At 32.1% G+C, this 24,918-nt stretch overlaps 1 protein-coding gene across 1 annotated transcript in view; it reads right to left on the bottom strand.

Moving 5' to 3' along the window:
* Positions 1–24,918, bottom strand: part of LOC115881551 (neuroligin-1) — a 198,924-nt gene that overhangs the window by 152,419 nt on the left and 21,587 nt on the right. Inside the window, exon 3 of the mRNA XM_030899090.1 lies at positions 14,794–14,991. Within this exon, the coding sequence (XP_030754950.1) occupies positions 14,794–14,991 (198 nt within the window). The remainder of the gene's footprint in view (positions 1–14,793; positions 14,992–24,918) is intronic.

The raw sequence follows: 24,918 nt of genomic DNA, 5'->3' as shown, positions 1-24,918 counted from the left end.
ATTTGAAAAAAGTTAGGGGATGACACCCCCGCTTAGAGGATTGAAGATTTTGCAATCATTTTTGGGGCAAAAGTTGTCCCCCTCACAAACAAAATTGACGTGTTTTTGGATTTTCTGAAAAAAAAATTACCCTGGCCGTTATGCCTTGCGGAACGTTTTCGATGGGCCACCCTGTACATAATTAAATCATTTCACAGAGTGAAAATTAATATTTGTTGACTAGATGATCCTTGATTCTATGTTTTAGACTACGCCATTAAAGTCCGATATATTTTTATAAGCTTATATCGTCAAATCTCTCTTCGGACATTATTGACGATTATTATTTAAGATGCTATAATTCCCTCTACCTTTTATAGGTAACAACCAAGTAATACAAGAGATTTTGGGAAATAATATCAAATGAAAATAGACACTCATCGAATTCCTGTAATAATTTATTTACATTATTAATGTCACATAATATAATAAATTTACAAGAGAAGGGTTTTGAGTAATAATGTAAAATGAAAGTGGATACTCATCTAATTACTCTAATAATATAATTTATTTACATAGAGAGTGAAGAGTATCCTTCATTACCCCAACTTATTCTTATAGCTCTTCATTTTGCTCCTATAACATTTTAATTTTATCGCTAAACTCATCAAGTCCATTTGACCTAAAACGTGTTTTTTTTTTATTAAAACTGCTTTAAATATACAAAGTTAAACTTACTCAGGATTATTAATTCTGGTGGGGGTTTTCACAGTAAGACTAGTCTCCATTGCTTTGGTTAATTCAGCTGTCGTGGGTCTATTATTACCAGATGCTTGGTTTTTGTTCGTTAGTTCAAGATTGCCAAATAAAGGTTCTTCATATGAAATTGAAGGTTGAGTCTCAAATGACTCCTTTAATATCTCCGTAACTTACTGTGTTATATTGCCTTCTTTTAGCAATTTGACCAGATCTTGCGGTAGTCTTAGGTTTATGAGATTAAGAAGGAATATTTAATACTGACACAGTGTCAAATTTTAAATTGCGGCCGGTTTTCGGATTGTATTGTAGCAACCTTTGTTTCATTGGAATTTTGAAGCTATCAGCAAAATGTATCGAGCAGACACAAGCTAAAATAAATGAACTATATATTTATAAAAAAGAAGAATGAAATTATTGGGAAAAACCTACAGTAAGATTAGCCATGAGACATGGATAAAATACGACTATGTGTTTCATGTCTAATCTTACTGTAGGTTTGCCTAATAATTTCATTCTTCTTTTTTATTATAGTCCCCACGATAACATCTTTTGTTGATATATTTATATACAGGGTGTTTCAAAACAAATGCGAAAAACTTCAAGGAGTGATTCCTTGTTCAAAATAAAGGGTAGTTTGCTTTATAAACGTTGGATCAAAAGTCAATCATTAGGGAGATATTGCGGTACAAAGATGGCGGAAAAATAATGTTTTTATTTTTTATCTTGAAAACGAAAAGAGATAGACTAATCAAATTTTATGGAAGCATTACTGTTATGAAAACACACTTTCTGGTAATTTTTTCACTTTTTTAAAATGAGTGGAAGGGGTTGAAATAAACTACCCCTATAATTCTTGTTAACGAAATTTAAAGAAAAATCTTATCAAACACATGCAAAAAAAATAATTTGGATAGTTTAGTTTGTTTAGAAACTTTTTATCTCTTTGTATTTTTTGATAAAACTCACCGATTTGAAATTAAAAAATAAAATGTAAAGCATTACATGTCAGGACAAAAAATATTTTCTGATAAAGAATCTAGTGGGCTGCTGTAATTTTTTTAGGAAAAGATCTAGTCGGCCGCTGTTACTTTTTAGGATGTTCCTAATATTATTTTATTTGACATTACTCTACTGCAATACGTTATTATCTAGATGATTATTATTATCGTTATTATCACTAGATAGTTGACTTTTGACCCAACGTTTACAAAGCAAACTACCCTTTATTTTGAACAAGGAATCACCCCCTAAAGTTTTTTGCATTTATTTTGAAACACCCTGTATATGTCACAAACATATTGTGTTCTGTTTAAAATTATTCACAATGATACTCGATAACTGTTGTAAACAAAAAATGAGTAGGATAAGGATATCCCTAAATATATTAATTTTGCTATTATTCAAAGCAGATCTATAAATTAAGTGATTCAAAATGTAAGCTAACCATTTTTTAGATTTATCTTATCCTCTCGACAGCAAGCAATTATCCAGTGTTTAGCCAAATTTCTTGGAAATCCGAAATATTTACTGTAGGTGCCTTTTGTTTTCCGAGAAGTGTTGTTGTAAGTCTTCACACTGTACACCCAGCCATTTTAAGCTTACAACAAATTAATACCTAGTCTAGCCACCTAAAATCAATCGTACTAAATACTAAAAACTGAATTACGGAAAATACAAACAAAACTCACTATATAAAAACAGGCAACTGTGAAAAAATCAATCTTTAGTAATAATCATTGAATATTAATAAACTGTTTTGCAAAATTACATTTTTTTGTGAAACTATGCAAAAATATCTTTAAGTTTCTTACTAAAAATATTATAATGTATCTATTATGATCTATTCTGATGTATCAGCTACATCATTGTAAAGTTTCATTAAAATCCATTCAGTAGTTTTTGTATGAAAGAGTAACAAACATCCATACATATAGACTTTTGTGTTTATATCATTAGTGAGGATAATAACATCTCTAGCAACCAAATTATGGAAATTTCAAAAATATGACAACCAATTATGAAACGTACCAGTACTGACGTCTTCAGTGGACAAGTTCACGATATAACCTCATTAATTAAGTTCATTCTTGATAACAAAGTAAATCTCTTTTTAAAAGCAAGTAAATTTACTTAGGTTTTGATTATTTTCTATATATCCGCCCCTCCTTGGGCTTGAACCAATTCTCTGTGCTTTGTTATTCAAAGTATACCTATATCTGCTTACATATTCCGCCCAAGTTTGGCAAAGTGATTCCCTTAAGACCTAGTTAAGAAATTTGTACCTCCAAGCAGCTCTGCTCTCTTTTTGACCTACTCAGCCGTATATATTCACCCTTATACTGATCGAAAAGTTTCCTCAACTCTTCGAAAACTCGAAATAACGTTAATATTGGAAAGTATATATGGAAGAGTATGGTCTGAGTCTGTCGAATTTTTTATATAATATATTTTTTTGCCTAAATAAAAAAAAAACATTTTCTTTGAAGATACTGGATGTTTTAATGTTGGATTTATAGCATTCAACTTATTAGGTTATTTATTTAATTTTCTTTACGATCCAATAACAATATCAGTCCTGATTTGGGTTCTTGTGTTCATTTTTATATTGATGGTTTCCACTTGGGAAGCAGATGACTTGGTATAAGCTTGGTGCATTCTCAGCCGTGTCTGCCACCATCGGAGAATATCGTAAACAACTAGTATATACAAATACACGGGTTTAAATCGCGAGTATACGAAAAAGGTATTATTTAATTATTCTAAAATTGTTAGGAAGTATAATTTGTGAAAATTCTAAAAATAAAATTAAAAAAGTAAATATTTTGATATCTTCAGAAGGTCTAACTTGTGAATTATAATTTATTATTCCAGTTAAAAAAAACTTTTTAGATGAGTTCAATTATGGTAGCGAGCATAGTTTTAATCACCGGCCATAACAAAATTTTTTAAAAATAAATAATTATAATTTTAGATGTTTATAAAACATCACTAGTTGAATAAAAAAAGTATACTATTAATATTGCAAATTATATATCCTCTCATAGTATACAGGGTGGCGCACCTCATTCGCCTCGGTTGATTATACGAAAACGGAAAGATGTAGAAACAAAATATTTTATGGGTATATGTGGGGAGGTAATGTGCACAATTTAAAATTATTTTGAAATGTACAGGGTGTTTCAGAACTAAGATCCATACCAAAGTTATATTTTTTCTTATGTAACACCCGGTATTTTATTTTATTTTTGGATTCTTGGGCTCAAAAAAAGATATTTATTATAAGGGTTAAATATGTTTCAAATCTTGGGTTTTTGAGATATTGAAAGATATTTAAATTTGCATGCCACAATAGAATAGATTATTAACACCCCGTACATCACTTTTCAGACTTTCAGAGTTCTTGTGCTGAGTTAAAAAGGTAGAGAAATAAGCTTTACAGAAAAATGTTATTTCTTCCTTAAATGTATACAGGGGTATCAAAAATTGCTGGTCTATTTTAAATAGTTATTTTACATAAAAACTTCATTATTTCAAATGCAACACTATGTATTTTTTTAAATAAGTCGAAGCAGATTTAAATGCTCTTTCAAACTATATTAAGGTTTCCTATACCCTGGCTCAGATTTTAAATAAAAAGCGATTTTTCAATAAAATTGTAATCAAGATGGTTAGTGCTGTCATGGCAAGTTTTTAGTGAGAGTTAGTAGTTATTTTCAAAATCAGTTTATGGACTTATTTAAATTTATACCAGTTTACTTTTATTTAATTTACCTACAATAGTTTAATAAATAATATTTATTAAATATGTGTTATTATTCTATCAAGAAAAACGAAGAAGTAGTCTTTGAATTATTTTACGATGACTTGTAGATACATGGATTTTCTATAAAAGAGCCAATTACGGCAAATTCATTTTCTTCACTTCCAATGACAGGTTTCTGCCTAATAGGTTTCTTATAAACCACACTACCAGGCGAAATAGGACAAGAAGTTTTTCAAAGAAACCCTTATCAGGAAGACTCCTATTTGGATATCTTTGAGCATAAGCCCTTGAGGCCAAGAAGCAATTTTCCTCACAAAATAATATCACTAGTAACATATCTATTCGTTCCGCCAGCAGATTTTGCTGGCGAATGCTTTATTTTTCTTGATAAAATAATGAATACTCTTAGTTATTAAACTATTGTAGGTAAATTTAAGTAAACTGTTATAAATTATAAATAATGTCCATAAACTAATGTCGACTTTGAAAATAGTTACTAACTGTCACTAGAAAATTGCCATGGCGACACCAGCCATCTTGATTACAATTTTATTTAAAAATCGCTTTTTATTCAAAATTTGAGCTAGATAGGTATAGGAAACCCTAATATAGTTTGAAAGGGCATTTGAATCTGCTTCGATTTGTTTAAAAAAATACAGGGTGTTACATTTGAAATAACAAAGTTTTTATATAGAATATATCCTTAAAATAGATCAGCAACTTTTGATAGCCCTGTATAAATTTAAGGAACCAATACCATTTTTCAGTAAAGTTTATTTCTCAACCTTTAAACTCAGCATAAGAATTAATTCTAAAAAGTAATGTACAGGGTGTTAATATCTCAAAAACTAAAGATTTTGAACATATTTAACCCTTATAATATGCCAATTTTTTGAGCCCAAGAGCCACAATGCCTGTTTTTGAGCCCAAGAATCCAAAAATGAAATAAAATACCGGGTGTTCCATAAGAAAAACAAATTAACTTCGGTATGGATCTTCTGAAACACCCTGTATATTTCAAAATCATTTTAAATTGTACACATTGTCTGCCCACATATACCCCTAAAATATTTTGATTCTACATCTTTCCGTTTTCGTATAATCAACCGAGGCGTATGAGGTGCGCCACCCTGTATGTCTATTTAAGTTTTTGATTATGTAAGGAGCACTTTGTTTACTCACTTATTTCATCGAACTGCTTGAATCCATTTTTGTTTTTGATCAAATCGGATTAAGAAACTATGAAGCTATAAATTGTTATTTCGGGAGAGTTGAATATCCGGGAAAGTTGAGTTATTGAATGTTATTGCATCCAACATCGCCCTAATTACGTTCTCCTTTACGCGTTAACATATTTTCGGCAATTTTATTAATATTTGAAATTGTCACAACACTACACGACGCCTAGTTCGAATTCTTTTTCACTTATTTTTTACTACCCGAAACAGCGTTACATCACACAAACCTCGTACCTGAGTGTTTTATAGTCTCAGTAACTGCACTAGCAAAAAACTAAATTACTTAAATATTATGACAAAAGCAGGATTTCAATATTATTTTAATGCGGCCAACATGACGGCGCGCGGCTGCGTGAAATACATACTGATAATTTCTGATTTGTGACGTTGAAGCGCTGCGGTTGGAATTTGTTGAAATCAACTGAAATGTACCAAGACTATAAGCACAGAATATCTAGCTACGAGGTATGTATGGGAAATTGGAACAACTTTCGTTGCACGTCATCAATGACACCATGCGTCGTCTTATGGAGTTTGCTTGTAATCGAATTATGATGTGCAACAAAAGTTAATTTACTTTCCCTATAGCTAGATATTCTGAACTATAAGTCTTTGTAATTATTCCAACAACGATAAAATCAACAAATTTTGAATAATTAAATCGTTATACTGCAATATTGAACGTAAATTATTTTAGTACAATACCGATATCAAATTTTATTTCTAATTGAAATTTAAAACTAAAGAATTTTGAAATGCGGGTAATAAACAAACTACCGCCACGATACGTCAACATACATTATCGAAATTTGAATGGGATCTAATATGGGCGAAATCAAAATTAATATTAAATGAAGGGATATTGTTTCGACAAACACGGATAATTAGTAGCGACAGCACCCCCTGTAGGGATCCTGATGGAAAATTAATAACAGTAGTTCTCGTGACGTCTATACTAAGTTCGTCATACCAATACTGAGATTGAGGAGGAGACTATTCAAGGGTTGGGATGTACAATTTATAATTTCTTATAATATTTAATTTTAGAATATTTTGGAGCTTACTGAAACAGGCGAGGGGTGTCTCACTATTGAAATTACATGTAATTTTTCTTGGCAGTCGCTGGCAGTCATTGGCAGTCTTACGGCAGTCGCTCATAATAATTACATGGCAATCATAGGTAGCCTTTTTGTAGTCTTTGGCAGTCGCTTCGCAGTAAAATTATATTTTGACATACATTTTTTGAGGCACCTCTCGGAAATAGGTCTCAAAACGCAAATTTACCTCAAATATTCATCTAGTTGGATATTATTGGCAAACCGACCCTGATTACACATGAAAATATCAAAAACAAATCTTAAAAATCTTAAAAATTCAAAGATCTATATACTAATCACTAACCCTAAAATCCTCTTAACAGAATATTGCCAATTATTTCAATCATTGTAAAAAATAAAATACCCAGTAAAAAAATGTTAGAAACGTTACAAAACATGTATAATAATTAATAATTAAATTAATATTTGTTAGTGTGTAATAAAGCTAAAAAGGGTCATGCGATAAGAAAAAAAACTGAAATTAAAAGTTGGTTCATTCATTTAGCTGCAAAAAAAACTGAAATAACAAGCTTAATACTTAGCTATTTGCTTAATTAAAACACGAAATAATCTTTTTTTTTAGGAAAAAAGGTCCAAATAACAGAAGCAATGTTATTCGAAAAAGAAAGCAAGCAAAAAAGAGAAAAAGCCACACCAGACCTTCCAATATTAAGGTTATTTCGACTTCTCGAAAAGATAGGGAAACTTTTCCGATGAGTGTAAGGGATTATATACAGGGTGAGTTTCCTACGATGTTCTCTATTGGGATCTCGGAAACTACTGGAGATAGAGAGTCGGTTAAATGTATAAATATAAAACACTATAATAGTCATAAATACTCCTTTCAGATTCTTTAAAAAGTTCATGGCTTACTAGATATTTCGAAAAAAACAAATTTCGGCTATTTTAAAAATTGTTCCTAATTCCATTATAAGCTATTTTAGACAAAAAAAAAAATTCAGATAAAAGTTGTAGATAATCATATCCTTTATGAGAATGTGGCCCTCCGTTTTCTTCTTAAGCCTGTCATTTTTGATATATGACACAAACATCTGTTTTTAAATGGAAACCATAGTTGGCCATGACTTCATAAAAAGCGCCATTTTTTAAGATTTTCAGCGATATAAGCTTCGAAAAATTACTGAGTTATATGCAATTCGTATCATTTTTAAACAATTTCACTTAGTTAGCCATGGAAACAAGTTTAATCACCTTTGCTCTCAGAAATGTGAAGCTGTCACATCCAAACTTCGTAAATTAAAATAAGCAAAAATTGTAAATATGAATTTTTCAAATAAAGAAAAGCGTGTAGGATTATTGGTTAAACTTTTCTTGACCATATATTTTCGAGGATACGTTTACCGGTGAATGTTACGTTTTTTAGAGAACGATTTTCAAGACATGTTAGGAAAGTTAAATTTAGTTATAGCCAATTCTTATCTTTTTTGACCAATTTCAATTAGATTGCATGATATTCTTATTCTGTTATGATTTATAACTTATAAAAAGTCACAATATATTACTAAACGGTTCCTTACAATTTACATTGAACAAACTAAAACTTAAAAAAATAATACCACTGCATACACTTTAAGTTATTTTAGAAAATGTTCCGCCATTGTTTTGAGTTGCATCTTTTTAAAACTGAATTAGTACCTATTCTCATAAAATGACCGGTCGACTTAATTAAACTTCTCTAGTACCGCCACTCGAGAGCAACGACGATTGAACTTGTTTCCATGGCTAACTAAGTGAAATTGTTTAAAAATGATAGGAATTGGCTATAACTCAGTAATTTTTCGAAGAAAACATATTATAGCTTATATCGCTGAAAAGCGTAGAAATGGCGCTTTTTATGAAGTCATGGCCAACTATGGTTACCATTTAAAAAAAACATATGTTTGTGTCATATGTCAAAAATTACAGGCTATAGAAGAAAACGGAGGACACGGTCTCATAAAGAATGTTATTATCTACAACTTTTATCTGAAAACTTTTTGTCTAAAATAGCTTATAATAGAATTAGGGACAATTTTTAAAATCGCCGAAATTTGTTTTTTGCTAAATATCCAGTAAGCCACGAACTTGTTCAAAAATTTTAAAGGCGCATATTTATGACTCCACAAAACTGCAATTCTTTCCCCATTTAACCAACTCTCTATCTCCAGTAGCTTCCGAGATACCCGTAGAGAACATCGTAGGAAACTCACCCTGTATAGGGTGATCCAGTTTTACTTTCTAGGATTTTTTCAGTCTACTAAAAATTTCTACAGTTTAAATTTAACAAAAAACATTTTTTTAATTAAATATTTTCTCTATAATCTTATTGTAGATTATAATAATCAACTATTTCTAGAAAAAATCTTGGATATTTTTCCACTGAAAATCTAAAACATAAAAATTGTTTTTTGTATATTATGTTACCGGCAACGTATAAAATTAAGGCATTCTCTATAAAACCTAGGTATTCTATACAATGACTAACGATTTCAGGTAATGTCTGAAATTTAAATATTTTTATATACTTTACTTAGACATCTCATAAAACACCTGGTTATTTCAAAGAATATTTATATAACATTAGGAAAGGTTAGTAAAGTATATATGGAAGAAACTAAATCAGATTCAGATTTAGAATGACATTTAATCTAAAGAAGAAAACATTCGACCAATATGTACTACCAGTCATGACCTATGCATACGACACCTGGACACTTAAAACGAACATTCCCAACAAGCAAAATTTATTGCTGGAACATTGCCAAAACTTCGCAAAGCAAGGTGTAACATTGCTTTTTTTTATTGTAGGGAGGTTTATGCAAGGTGGCAGGGTAGCTTAATCTTCCGCCAAATTACATTGCAGTGCAAGGTTGAAAAACCCAATATTATTGAAACGTTGCTAATGTAACGTTCAGGAAAGTACTAATTTGAGATGTATTAGTAATATTGTTAATTTTACGTCAATACAATATTGGCAAAATTATATTGTACCTATGTTTCACAACTTATTATCCATTAAACTTTCTATTTTGTTATAACTTATTAACTGACATATCGCTAAAATAATATAGCAAAAAATAGATAATGTTTGCAATAAAAAAACCATTTCATTAGCAATTTTATATTAACAATAATACATTAGTAATAGATTACAATTAACAGAAACATTAATTTATATTATATTGTAGACTTTCAGATAGGTTTAAGATACTTTTACTAATATTGTATTGACGAAAAACAAACAATATTGATAAAAATATGCATATCTCTATATCCATTGACTTAGAAAAATTAAAAATGCTCGGTATAAATATATCCCTACCAAGAAAGTCGAATTTGTCAAATTGAAAAAAAGAAATAAAAATTAGAAATTTATCACTTACTTGTTTCAAAAATATCAAAAATACTGTCAAGTACTGAGAACTTACTAATCTTTTCGGCTGCTCATTAAATAAGGAATTACACAACTCCCACCTCTGAGTCGAATTTCTAAAAAAATCTTAAAGTTGAATGTCTCAAAATAATACAAAATATATAGGTACAGTATAAACATTATTATATATTTCTTATTCAAAAATACAAAAGGAAAGTATAACATTAAATATATGTACAAGGAAAGGCAAACTTATATTTTAATTGATTTATTGGATCTTTCATATTTTATCTTCGCATGTTGAATTGTCTTATTCAAGGTTTCAAATTCCTCTTCCGGCAAAGTTTTGAATCTATATCCAATCATTTCTAAAGTAGTAAAAATAAAAACAATCAGTTGTAATAAATATATATAAAATAATGAGTAATTTACCTCTCTCTTGTGACAGTAATCTTTGAGGCCCCTTTATGTCCTTATTTTAAAAATCTCAAATGATTAAAACATCATTAAAAAAATATTATTGAGAATAATTAATACTGAATATTTTATTTGTGATTTTATCATTAGATTGATATACTCGTATCCTGTTTTATCTCCTTCAATTTTCAGTTGGCTAAAAGCTAATCTAAAACAAAATTTAGCTTATAAACAAACTAAACAAAATTTGTTATACTTATTCATGGCTAAGCATTATTAAAACGCACATGATAATCAAATTATACTTACATTCATTCATTAAAATCTCATTCGAAAAGCGTAATACTAAAAACTTAAAAAAACAAGTGCGTTAACCTAACCTAACTTCTAACTTATACCGTATGATAAAAAAAAGCGTCAGCGATGGCTATGAAAAGAAAATCGCTGTCATTTTATATGTAAAATTATATGGGGAATGTCATGGATATTCATTTCCAAGCCAACTAGACGCCGTTTTCTTCGATCTTATGGTATATTTGTTATATTATTAATTATTATTAACTTGAGTGGATTTTTCATTTGAATCTTTGTTGCGATGTTGCAGAAAAAACGTTTTAATCACCATTCAAAAACAATGTTTCTGTAGCAAGGTTTCATCAATCACGACACAACGTTTAGAAATTAACATTACAAAGCAAACTGTTTGGGGATTGACTGCAATGTTGCAAATGTAATGTGAGGTTTTCTGCTTGGTGGGTTATAAGCAAACTGCAGGTCGCACAACGCTCAATGGAACGAAATATGCTGGGAATAATCAAGAGAGACCGTAAAAGAATAGAGTGGATACGACAAAATACCCAGGTATAGATGCCATCCACAGAATCAAATCCCTCAAGTTGCAATGGGCAGGTCACCTGGCAAGAGGGACAGATAATAGATGGACCACAAAAATTTCGTTCTGTTTAAATGACATTTATTGTTAACATCATTCAATTCTATTATTAGTCTTTTTCAAAAAACAGTTGAAATAATAGTTTGAAGTTAGTTTAATAAAAAAGAACAAAAAGTTGCGTTTCTAACCAAGACATTCCTTTATTTTCGTTATTGCGAATTTCGATTAGATGGAGAAATACACATTTTTCGTGATAGTGGTTAAATAAAAGTAGGCCGTCCTGTATAAATAACGCAAGCGTTGCTGTTTGAAGGTTAGAATTCCTTAACTAAGTCTTAAGGGAATCGGTTTGCCGAACTTGCGGAGAATATCTAAACAGATATGTTCTTTGAATAACAAAAAATGTTCGGACGTGAGCAGGTAGGTAAATAAAAAATCAATCAAAAAGCGAGCATATACAGAGTGAGTCTTAAATAAGTGCAAATATTTTCAGGGCTGACAGATCTCGACAAAATAACCATATTTTAACTTTACTGTTTTTCAAATAGGTCCAAAATAATTCAGTTATTCAAGTTTCAAAATTTAAATAAACATTATTTACTTAAAAAAAATTGAGAGCCACCAACATTACAAGAATTGAATGCAAAAATATACAGGATTAGTCTTAAAAAAGTGCAAATATTTTTGAGGTGGATTTCGACCCCAGGAACACGCCTATGAGGTTTCCTTCGCAAGACAACATCGCTGACGCCTTTTTTTCGATTATATTGTATATCGACACTACTTTCTCTAGCATTAATGACAGGCAGTCTCACAGACTCCGTTATATAAAATGTGTTTTTCAGCAAAACTAGTTTTCTAAAAGTTTTATGTTTTTTAATATATTATTACTATTTGTTTTTAATTTTTAAGGCATTGTTATATACAGGGTGAGTCTTAAATAAATGCAAATATTTTTATTGCTTGTATACTTCGACTCCAGGAACACATCTATCATTTTTTTGTAAAAGAAGCTGTTGAAAATCGTGCATTTTTTTTAATTTTCCTTGTAACGTTTTCTTGACACAATGCAAACGGCAGCTTTTCGTCTTTGCGAGCAGTCGTAGGTTCGTTTCTTTTTATTTTTTTATTAGGTGTTATAATTGATCAATAAAACAATAATTATTGGGCGCCAAGACATTCACTCAGAAATAATAGATTTCTTTACCCCAACTTAAATTTATTTATAATTATAAAAATATTAGACAAGGACAGTAATTGATGAATGAAGTTAGGTTTTTAAAATGAATTAATACTTAAGAATAATAAGTAATCAAAATTTAAATGTATGACATAAAAAAATAGTATCACTTGTTCTGTTGATTAAAAATCATTGACATATTAATATTAAATTACACAAAATAAAGTTAAATAAATACCTCAAACTAACGCAGTTCATGAACCTTGTTGTATGCGCACATAATTCCGTAAATCACTCAAAAGTTAATTAAATAAATATGTCAAGTGACACCATCACAAAATACTTGACAAGATATTAAAATATATAAAAATTTGTATATTTAAAATTAAGAAAATTATATTTTAATGGTGAAATTCAAAAATGATATCTAATAATTACATAATTAATTACTTAATTCGTCAACAGTAAGTAAATAGATTTGAAATGAGTTATTAAAAAAAAATGTGAAATCTGGCCTGATTATCCGGTGCAATTCCAGGCTTTGGCTCGTCCTTCTGGATGGTGTGTGGACGCTAGGTGTGGGAGCTCATCCCCAATCTACCACAGCCTCGAACAGCCCCTTACAATACCACCAGCCATGTGGAAATCAAACATGGATCATAGATACAGGCTCTCGTACCTCAAACCACCAATCACGACATATAACTCGCCATGTAATTGGACGGTAAAACCCTGGAAACGGCACAACTTATGCACAAAATGCATTTTAGAAATTTTAGAACTTACCTCACGATGCTGAGGGTTTACTCAAAAATTAAACTCATGACAGGACAACCAAAACTACGTTTAGAAAATCTGTAAAGAGATAAGGTTGAACCAAAAGAATAAAAATATGATGAAGATCAAACTTACCACAAAAATACCCATGAAAACTTAAAATTGATTCCTTCCACAAATGCCAGGAACCATTAGGACTACATTCCAAAGGTTAATAAGGTAAAAAGGTTGAAACTTTGTCGGATGACTTCAGATAAGTATGTCGATGTTTAAGCCACGAAATCTGAATCATAAATGGTGACTTCCGATAGTCAAAAAGATGCTCTAGTTCTGCGCTGACAAGGGCAAGTACGATCAACATAGTGTCCAAAATTAGTCAGAACTAATTCGGTAGGGTGTATGTTGGGTTGCCAATCGTATCGTTTTATTAAAACGTTACATCCTGTATATTTTATAAAACTTTTTAGAACTGACTTCATGTTGTTCACCGCAAATTTTCCCACGGTATAATTTTATATTCTTTGATGGTTACGGCTTTACTCTATGGTTACGGCACTAAAAGGGATGCAAATACAGAGAAAAAAGGCGGCTCTTAAAATTTTTTAAAAACAATTTTTTTTTTAATTTTCAAACTCGAGTAACTCGGTTATTTGGACTCAATTATTTTGGATTTTTGAAAAACGGGGAAATTAGTTTCGTTTATCGAGATCTACCAGCCCTGGAAATACTGGCACTCACCCTGTAGCAAAGTGGAAATAGCTTTCTTGCAGTTTTACGTATATAAAAATAAATTATATATCAATAAGATTAACCTAAATTTAATAACACAGATTTATATTTAGAGCAACAAATTAAGGTGTTATCGCCACAAATTACATTAAATTGGAACAATTACCAGTAGTCCCGAACGAAGGTTTCCCTAATGCCAAGTTGGGAAATTCCTATTCACGCCCTCAAATTGTCCCCGACCGAAATACTATTCATTAAGCTGCTCTATCCCAATACAAATGAGCCGGAATTTATTAGGGTTAATTAACAGCTTCTTTGTTCTTTTTGGGTTTGGAAGGAAACAATTCAGGTAGGGCAGAGAATATGTTAGAAATAATGTTTTCATTTACCATATTATACAGGGTCCCCCAGAAATGGTATGATGAGTTATAGCTCAGAAAAGGGGGACACAACAGATCTATAATGTCGCAGTGATTAGAGTTCCTCCCCCCCAGTACAATCTGTATAAAAATTGATACAATATTCACCTTATTATCATTTACAATTATTCTGAGAATAAAATATAAATCAATAATTACAATTAACTCACCTTCTGGGACTGCACTGGATGTTAACAAAAAATTGACGCACGCTGCCCCAGTCCCGTGGCCCAGTAGCGTCACATTAGTAGGATCTCCACCGAAAAATGCTATGTTCTCTTGAATCCAGTGCAAGGCAGCTATTTGGTCCATTAGGCCATAGTTTGAGGGGTTCTTGGCGTATGGGTCTGTGTTCGCATTGAGGAACCCTGAAAAATTAAACACAATATTAAAATTAAATTATATTATAATTTATAAAATTATATGTTAAAAGAAATTAAAGTAAATGTGAGTGGCATTATTACTAGAGAATTATGAAAACCAAAAATATTGGACAAAATCAGAAAATATAATATTACTCTTAAATTATAATTTAACTTTATGGATAAAGCTGGATAAAAATATACAAATTAGGATTGTTAACGAACTTATGACAAAGAAAAATCAATATTTTTCTTGATTTAAGTAAGAACAATCCGGATAGTGTTTTTTTTAGCAGGACAATGTCTTCTCAATGAACACCTAAGTAGTTTAAAGCTCAGAAACAACGACGAATGCAGACTCTATGGGAAAAATGGGAAAATGCCAGAACACCTCATCACTGAGTGCGCCGAGGCGATAACCATTCGTGCCATAATCTTTGGTACAACTGATATCGGAGATGAAGAACTATATACCATATACAAATCAGTTCATAACGTTCTTCGCCGTTTTCTGATTTCCAGTCTCCATTGGTCTCTGCCTGTCCAGAGGTTTTCGTCTATTCCTCTTGTTCTGATGTCCCCGTCTATTTTTTCTCTCCACTTCCGTCTAGGTCTCCCTCTCTTATTTGCCTTGTGGTGTCCAAACTGTCCAATTGAGTATTTTCTTCGGGATTCTACTCTCTTCAATTCTTTGTACGTGCCTGTACCACATCAGTTGGTTAATTTTGTTGTCTTCTGATATTCTGTGTGTAACGCTCATGATGTTCTGAATTCTTTCATTTCTTACTCTATCCAGTTTCGATTTCCCGGCCGCGCACCCCCAAAAGTCCATTTCTGTAGCTTCGAGTAACTTAAGGTTTTTTTTCTTTCAAAGGCCATATTTCACTATCATAACTAATAATGCTGTTATAAATTTTGTGTTTGTTTTGTTTTGATACGGCTTTATCCCATAAAATACTGTTGAGTTATCTAATTGCTTGTCTTCCCTAGTTGTTTCTGCACTTAATTTCTTCATCAAGGCTACCATCGTTGGTAATGTGCATGCCAAGATATTTATATTTTTGGCAGTGTTTTATCTTTTGCTGTTGTTGTTCTAGGATTAAGTTCTCTTGTTCGCTGCCGATACACATATATTCCGTCTTCTTAAGGTTTACCTCCAGCCCCCACTTGTTATACTCTTCAATTAGTTTGCGGGTCATATATTTCAGGTCCTCGTAGTCTTGATCCAGTATTATTTGATCATCAGCGAAACAAAGAATGTAAAGTATCGAGTCGTTTAATGGTATCCCCATCAGTTCGAATTTCCTTTTCCACGTTTTCAGAGCTTGTTCCAAATAGATTTTAAACAGTGTCGGCGATAGACAGCAATCAGTCCTGTTTAAGATCTTTGTTTATGCTGAATCCCTTTGATACTGTTTGTCCTTTCTTTACTTGGCTAGTGTTGTTCTTATAAAGTTCTTGGACATCCTTAATTAATGTTATGCTGATATTCGTTTTATCGAGGGCTTCCCACAATTTAGACTGGGGTACGCTATCATAGGCTTTCTTGAGGTCTACGTAGAGGAAATGTATTTCTTGATTTCTTACCATCTTTTTCTCAATTATCTGTGTCAGTGTAAATAAATGGTCGACTGTGGATCTAGCAGCTCTAAATCCCGCTTGTTCTTCAGCCTCCATATCCGGGTATTCTTCCTTTTTGAATTCTCTTTTTGACCAATTTTCCATAGACCCTTGAAACAGAGCTCAGCACGGAGATTCCTCGATAGTTATCGCAATCGTCTTTATCGTTATCGCAATCGACTTTCTTGTGTATTGTTGTTATATAATATAATGTCTTCTATTCTTTCGGTATATTTTCACTATTAAGGCACTTTTGGAAAAGAGTAGCGAGCTGCTTATATAATTTATCCGTGCCGTACTTGAGTAATTCTGGAGAAATTTTACCTGGACCAGGCGATTTTCTATTATTCAGGGTTTGGCAAATTTGTTTTACTTCTTTGGTATTGATCCTCAGAACTAATCTCTGTAAAACCGCCTCAGATACTGGCTTTTCTTATGTAAAGCTCTATTTAGAATGGCGCCACCCACAGTTCTTAGTTACCTTGTTAGATATTTAATTACAACGTCAGATCCACATTTTATCTTCTCCTAAATGACCCTCTACTAATTATTCGCGCTCATTAGCATGAACTAAAACAATTACCCTCTCCTTTTCCTATTTCCGACAAAATTACAAATCTGGGTCCGCCTAATCCTCGTTTAAGTCCTAATTATTAGTATCGTCCTGCAGTCGCCCCTTTGTAGTGTCCCTTCTAGCCAAAACTATACAACCAAATTATACTCTATTGTCGCCTTTGCCGTTAGGAAGCCCTATAATTGAGTATTTCTATTACTTTGAGGTGTTTTGGATATCATAAATTAATGTTGAATCGAACGTTAATTTTTTTTACAAATGTATTTTTTTACAGTATAATTTATTAGTTAATTTACTGAGATGAACCGCCTATTTAAATAGACATATTTCTTTAAATTCAAAATATTTAGTTTTAAGGCACTCTGTATACATAAATAAAATTACTGATTGTTAAAATATTATTCACAAATTAGGGAGAGGGAAATCAGGCGACGAACAGAGATAATAGTTGTTAAATAATAGCTTTTAGACTACCTATTCTGTTATTCGAGACGCATTGATATTATTTTCGTTCTTGAGTTTTGTGACAAAGAATGTTATTAAAGGTAAAGTAAATGTTTCCTCATTATTTAACTAATGTTAACTAAATCATATTATTTTGTTTTCTTGTTGTAATTCTGTTCTAAAGCTTTTCCTCATTAATTTGATCTGACAAAGATAATATATTATAACATGTGTATGTATTTAATGGAATCTATATATGCTGTAAATAATTTCAGTTTAAAAGTAATCTAAATAAAATCGTTTACTGTTCCTTCGTGCCAATGTTTGTGGTTTGTGAGCATGGACGAATATCTTAGCCCGCAAAAGAGCAACCAGAAACAATAAATGGAATAACTTATGATCTAAAGATATTTGTACCAGATCTTCAACCTTAGCGTCGATCTCCGCAACCAGAGACCTACGGGTGGGGACCCGTTAAACTAACTCTCTTCAGTTTTGAACGATATAAATGTGGCATGTTTTGAATGTATTAAACTATAAACCTATGTATGAGGACAGTTTCTAAAGACATCTAAATAAAGGGAGACAAAACAATTTACATTTTATCGCGATCACGAACCGTGTTCCGCAAAAATCGATGATGACAGATTTACGCGGTATGTGATAGAATACGGTTCGAGTTCCAAATGTTATTATTGTTATTAATGTTTTTTGGGTACCTATAAAAACGTTAAACTAAATATTTGTATAGGTATATAACTTTAAGTGCCAGGATTATACCTTTGAAATTATTTTTAGTTTTATTAAATTATTATTAGGGAAATTACAATGACAACTAGCGGCATCGCTGCGGTTTAATCTTTACTAAGAAATTGTTGAAATCTGTAGGAATTACGCTGACATTTGACGTTTTCATTCAACTTATATTTGACAGCGCGTGGTTGTGAGTTTTTGTAGCTTTTGAACAACTTTCTAATAATTATTAGTATTTATTGCAAAGAAAACTATTTAAAGTAGTTTTTAACTATATACGATGGTTCGCCAGTGTAAAAAAGGTGTGTTTGTAAAAGGTGGACTATTCTAACCCGGAATTGATATTTCGACGGTAAGTGTCATTACGTTTTTTTACCTTTAGCCATGCTTACATGCGTATCTATATACTTTTAGTTATAAGTAGATTATTACAAAAATACGTATATTTTCTTATACGTTGGCGCTTTCGATTGTGAAATTAGTTACCCTCAGTTAGACATCAGACAAAACTAGTTATAATGGAAAATTGGTCTGAAGCAATCCCAATCAATTTTTGATAAAATAACATCAAGCCACTGATGCCAAATGACAGAAAGATAGACGAAACTCAACCGTGTTGTCATATTTATGTAAAGTGTTTTGGTATAGTGATAATTTGGTGTTTTAGTTGGCAGCTTTATTTATTTAAATAAACAAATTGATTCTTCCTTCCGGCAACTGCCTTTGGTATATTTGCCTAGGATAAAAATCTCGAGTACTTGGGAAAACTTAATGATATCCATCAAAAGGTTGCCTACGTACCGATAGGTTGCCTACACTCTGTTCAAAGTATCAAGGTCGGACTGTATCAGAGATGCCCGGGTGGAAATTTTTTGTGCATTTTTCGCATTTTAGGTAAATTTTTTCCTAAATCAATTTGTTGTTAATGTTCTCTGATGAAATCAGCGAACTACCCCTAATGTAATGCAAATGTAAATATAGTTAATCCAAAAAAGGTTTTGGGGATAACCTCAGGATATTACAGTTACTTTTTCCTGTTTCAGTTCTACACGGAAAATAATATTTACAAAGAAAAAACTGGAACATTGTTATATTAGCTAAGTCATTATTCTTCCCCAACTCAGTTTACAATTAATAGTATGTAATAACAGCAAATTGTACCAAAAAATTATCTAGCTATACAGCCTCTTCGGTCCATCGTTGGACATAGGCCTCCCCCAATCTCTTCCATTCTTCCCTCTCTGTCGCCGTACTCATCCATCTTGTGCCTGCATGTTTCCTCAGATCGTTCGCCCATCTCATCTGAGGTCTTCCTCTACTTCTTCTATTCTCCCAGGGCCTCCAGTTCACGATGCATTTGTTCCATCGATCATTCTTTTGTCTGACATTGTGACCGGCAAACTTCCATTTCAGTTTTGCTACTTCACTTCTAACATCCCTTACTTTAGATTTTCCTCTGATCCACTCATTCCTTTTTCTATCTGCCAGCCTTACATGTAGCATTTGTCTTTCCATAGATCTTTGAGATTTTGTTACCTTATCCATATTTGATTTTGTCAATGTTCAGGTCTGGGATCCGTAACTAAGTACAGGGAGTACACATTGATTATATACTTTGGTTTTGAGCTACTGTGGATATCTTTTGTTTTTTAGTATGTAACTTAATTTTCCAAATGCTGCCCAGGCCAGTCTTACTCGTCTCTTTATTTCAGCCAAAAAATTATAGTAAACCAAAACGTTATAGTAAAATAAAAAAAATATAGTTAGTAGTGTTACAATTTGTAATAATGATTTTGATTTAAATTTCAACGAGTACAATTTGAATATTCTCTCACACAAATTGTGAGAAAATTACCACCACCCTATTTTGAAGATTTTGTAATAGAAATATAAGCTACAACGTCATGCCTAATACCATTTTAGACGCAAAATACGGCAGTGTTTGCTATAAAATTGTGGGGTTTATTACAATTTCTTTTTTCCGTGTATTTAAGAATACCTAATGAACTATCTTACATGTAGGTCCTAAACAGGGGGGGGGTAGTTCCGGTAATCGCCACCCTGACTATATGGCCAGTCCGACCCTGCAAAGCATGATACTGTATTGAAAAGAAATTGAATATAACAGTCAACAAAAAATGCCTCAAACGTAACACGTCCTTGTTAAACTACACTCTCTCTGTAAAAAGTATCCACTAATATGAAAAAAAGTGTCAAAACGACAAACGAACATATACAGATTAAGCTTGAAAATAAATTTGTCGCAGTGCAGAAAAAAGTGCTACGTTTATTTGCATAAACTTGCCATTAGTCAAGGTACGTATTTGGAAATAATGCACGAGAAATGATAAAGTAAATTTATAGCGAACTTTTAAATTGAAACTAATACTAGTACTCGTTCGCATTTCGCTCTGAAGGCACTTTGAGTGATTATACCTTTGGAGGGTAGGCTTTTCGTTTGACGTATATTCGATATTGATGAAAGGCGAAATAACAACCACGGCAACGTGATACCCCATCTAAAAATGTTCGAAAAAGTGCAGACTTTTTTTTAAAGTTTTCGATTATTATTCCCTATTAAGCTTTCAGCTTTTTTCTCATTTAGGAGAGTTAAAAATCTCTTCTAATTTAATCAAATTTGAATAAAAAAACATACATAAAAGTCTCTACTTTTTAGCTACATTTTTGTTTAGTTGGCATATATCTGTATGAGCTTCAGAGGGCATATTACTATTCGTTTTCAGAATCACAATACAAAAAAATAAAACAAAAATTAAAAAAAAAAGTTTAAAATGTCTGTATTATACGACAATAGTTTTAGACTTCTATATGTGTACACATAAAGCCAAAAACAGAGAAAAGTTGATTGAAAGAATTGGGAAGATATGCAACCTAATGGGCGAATTCGTGACAAGGCTGATTTGATTTCCCTTATATCTCAAGTGCTGTACGGTGGAGACACCAATCGTTCTGCGGTCAACGCATAAAACACTTATTTTCTCTAATTCGACCGGCCGCGGCGCGGCGGCGGCGAAGGCATATCGAAGACGGTGTGGATCTGTAAGCGACAGTGTTGCCATATTAAAATGTGTAATATCTGTAATACGATTGACGAAAATATCTTTGGCTGAAAAATCCGCGTTTGTGTATTGAAAATATATTCGCGTTAAACATAACCAAACCAAATAAACACCAAAAAAAACATTTATATGCACTGAATATGTTGTTTGATCGAAAAAAAGTCGTTAAGTTGGCTTGGAAATGACGATTATTGACATTTATAATAATACTAGCGTGTACCAGTGACTTCGTTCGCGTCGAATTGTGGTTGAAGAATCGTGGTTAAGAAATTACCCAACTTTTTGGAACACCCTGTATGATTTTTTAAAAAAAATCAAAATATGTAAAAAAAAACAAAATGAATTATGCTTGTCCAAGCGTTTTCCCTAAAGACCAACCGTTTTCTAAATAACAAATATTGTAATATTTGAGAAGCGTTTTTACCCTCTTGGAATTTGAGATTCGAGAAACCCCTCCTTATCGAACCTTTACACCTCACAGTCAATCCGTTTGCCAAAAATCAGCTTTAAACGTCAAGCAGTTTAAGCAGAATCGTGATTACTCAATGGTCATATTTTATATACATCCTGTATACATTTATAAAAAATCTTAAAATATATAAAACAACAAAATAAAATATACGTGTTTAAGAGTTTTTCCGAAAAACTCACCGGTTTTTAAATAAAATATATTTTAATATTTGAGGGATAGTTTCACCCCCTTAGAATTCGAGTTTCGAAAAATCCCTTCTTATCAAACCTCTACACCCTAAAGTCAATCTATTTTCCAAAAATCAGCTTTTTACGTCAAGCGCTTTAAGCAGAATCGTGATTAATCAATGACCAGATTTTTCAAAACACCCTGAATACATTTTTAAAAAATCTTAAAATATGTAAAAAAACAAAATAAAATATACGTGTTTAAGCGTTTTTTCGAAACTTGACCGTTTTTTAAATAAAAAATATTGTAATATTTGAGGGGTGGTTTCACCCTCTTGGAACTGGAATTTCGAAAAATTCCCCTTCTTATCGAACCTCTACATCCTAGAATCAACCTGTATGCCAAAATTGAGCTTCTTACGTTGACTGGTTTGAGCAGGATCGTGATTAATCAGTATGTCAGTCACTTAAGGATTTTATATATTAGTATAGATTTTACATATGAAATAACAGCGATCTTTATTTCCCAGCCAACTTTGACGCCGTTCTTTATTTAATCATATAATATTATATTAAATTGTTTAATGATAGAAAATCCCTATTATTAACGTACTGTACCCAAAATCCGTAAATCTACGGATTAATTATTAGTTCTGGCAACATTGTCCACTGAAAGAAGAATTACGGTACAGTATTCTCTTTATCCGCTGCGCTGTAAGCGACTATCAGTGCGCAGCGGCGCAGACGAGGGCGCAGATCTATACTAAATCCCCGAATTCTCGGACAGGCTGATGGTAACGCCAGCTACATCTCAGAGAGGTTTTGTGCCACGAAATCGCCCATAAGGTTGCGCATCTTTTTATTTCTTCAATCAAAGATAGAACGTTTCAAATGGTATTGTAATACCTTCTAGTGTCATATGGGAATTCAGGATAAATCCTTAGTGTTACAAGGTAGGATTGACTGTAAGTTAAAATGAAAATGACTCTTTTGTCTCGGATATTGGCAAAAAGGTATTAATCACCTCTACAAAGAACGTGAAAGAGTTGCAATACATTAGCTGTTCTTTTGATATCAAGGTTTTTTCTCTGCTTTTTACTATTATGGATATTTTTATTATTCAGCATTGTGTTTGGGTTAGATTGTCATTGGCTTGTTAGAGAAATTATACTCTATAACAATACATATTGAATTTAATTTTGTAAAATGTAGAATAAATTATTTTTAGAAAAAATACAAAAAATATATAATAAATACTGTACTAAAGTAAGAACCGATTACTTGATGTTAAATAATGAGCTGTCGACTACAGAATCTAAACCTTTTAACATTAATATTCCGGTGACTTAAAGTAAAAGCAATAAAAAGTCTAAATTAGTTGTCTGGAATAGTTTGAAAGGTTTTTAATTAATTTATAAGTTTAAACATTTTAGCTGTATATTTTTATGCGGATTAAAAGGTATTTTTTCAAACGTCACAAAAGTATTAATTTTTGGGACGTGATTGACAAGATAAAAAACTCCTTTTAACGCCAAGGCATAAAAGTAAAACACTTTGACGCATAAGCACGAAAGTACGAAGTACGAAAATATATTATTAAACTGACATAAAGTGTCAAATTCAACGAGCCCTTAACCACAGTCTCTCGATTACATACAAGGTATCACTTTTAAATATTTTTATATTATTTGGAACATTTGAAATTGTTTAAAAAAATATTTGGGGCGTTTGAAAAAAAGACATGTTCTATTAAAAGTAAAAATGACTTTTTGTGCCTCGGCTGTATGTCGGTTATGTCAGCTGTATGTCAAACGTACAGCCTCGCCACAAAAACTGTCATTTTTTTACTCCTAATAAAACAATATTTTTGTGGCATAAACGGCCGTATCTTTTTTTATATTAATTTAGAAGTATGTAATATGATTTTAATTTCAACTCGATATCTCCACGCGTTCTCGAGATAAAGAATCTAGACAGACAGACGGACAACAAAGTGATCCTATAAGGATTTCGTTCTTTCCACTTTAGGTATACGTAACCCTAAAAATAATTAAACATGATCTTTACAAAAGGATTTTAAGCTTTTTACAATGAATACTGGCTTATTTATAGCCAAAAATCTTGTGATCTGTTCCTTCGTCACACACGAATTTGCACATTATGTGGAAAACTTCCAACGGCGCACAGCGGAGCGTAAGTCGAGCGAGCACGGGTCCTTTTGTCTTCCGGAATTGGTGTAATATATTAAACTCGTTCGACAAAGGATGTAAAAGCGCCGTAATACATCATTAGTATTTAATTTAACTCCTCCTTCGGTTTCGCCCTAATTAATAACGCCAGTAGCCTGACAGTTTAGGTAAGGGAGGAAGCTTTCGCTTGTCTCTCTCATCTCTTCCTTGTCGAAATTCCTACCCACAAAATATTCTTTTACCGGGTTTATATTAGAGATGAGTAGATCCGGTATTTTAAAAGTGTTGGATCCGGAGTTACATGAAGCTGCATGAACCTGCATGCAGGTTCCAGTTTCGTCGGATCTATATCATTGTACCACTTTCTGTACCACTGCTCTGTACCAGTTTTTTTTTTTTTATAGATGGGAAACGCCTTTAGGGCCGGAGTGTGGGGATCTCCCTTTCTACTCTACCCAGAGGGCCTACCCACTAAAGAACCATCTTTGTCAAACGTCAGTCTCCGTCTCGGAACCGCCCGGGGCATTACTTCAAGACAGAGGGTCGTCTTATATGTGCATCCTATGTATTAATCGTTGCGCGAACTCTTCCTGAAATTTGGTTTTCATAATAACCCTAAGCATTTCCGCAACCG

This window comes from Sitophilus oryzae, unplaced genomic scaffold, assembly GCF_002938485.1.
Source record: "Sitophilus oryzae breed Bouriz unplaced genomic scaffold, Soryzae_2.0 scaffold_172_pilon_pilon, whole genome shotgun sequence".
Lineage (NCBI taxonomy): Eukaryota > Metazoa > Arthropoda > Insecta > Coleoptera > Curculionidae > Sitophilus > Sitophilus oryzae.
Note: the sequence above shows the minus strand (reverse complement) of the source record. Positions and strands in the feature narration are given on the sequence as shown.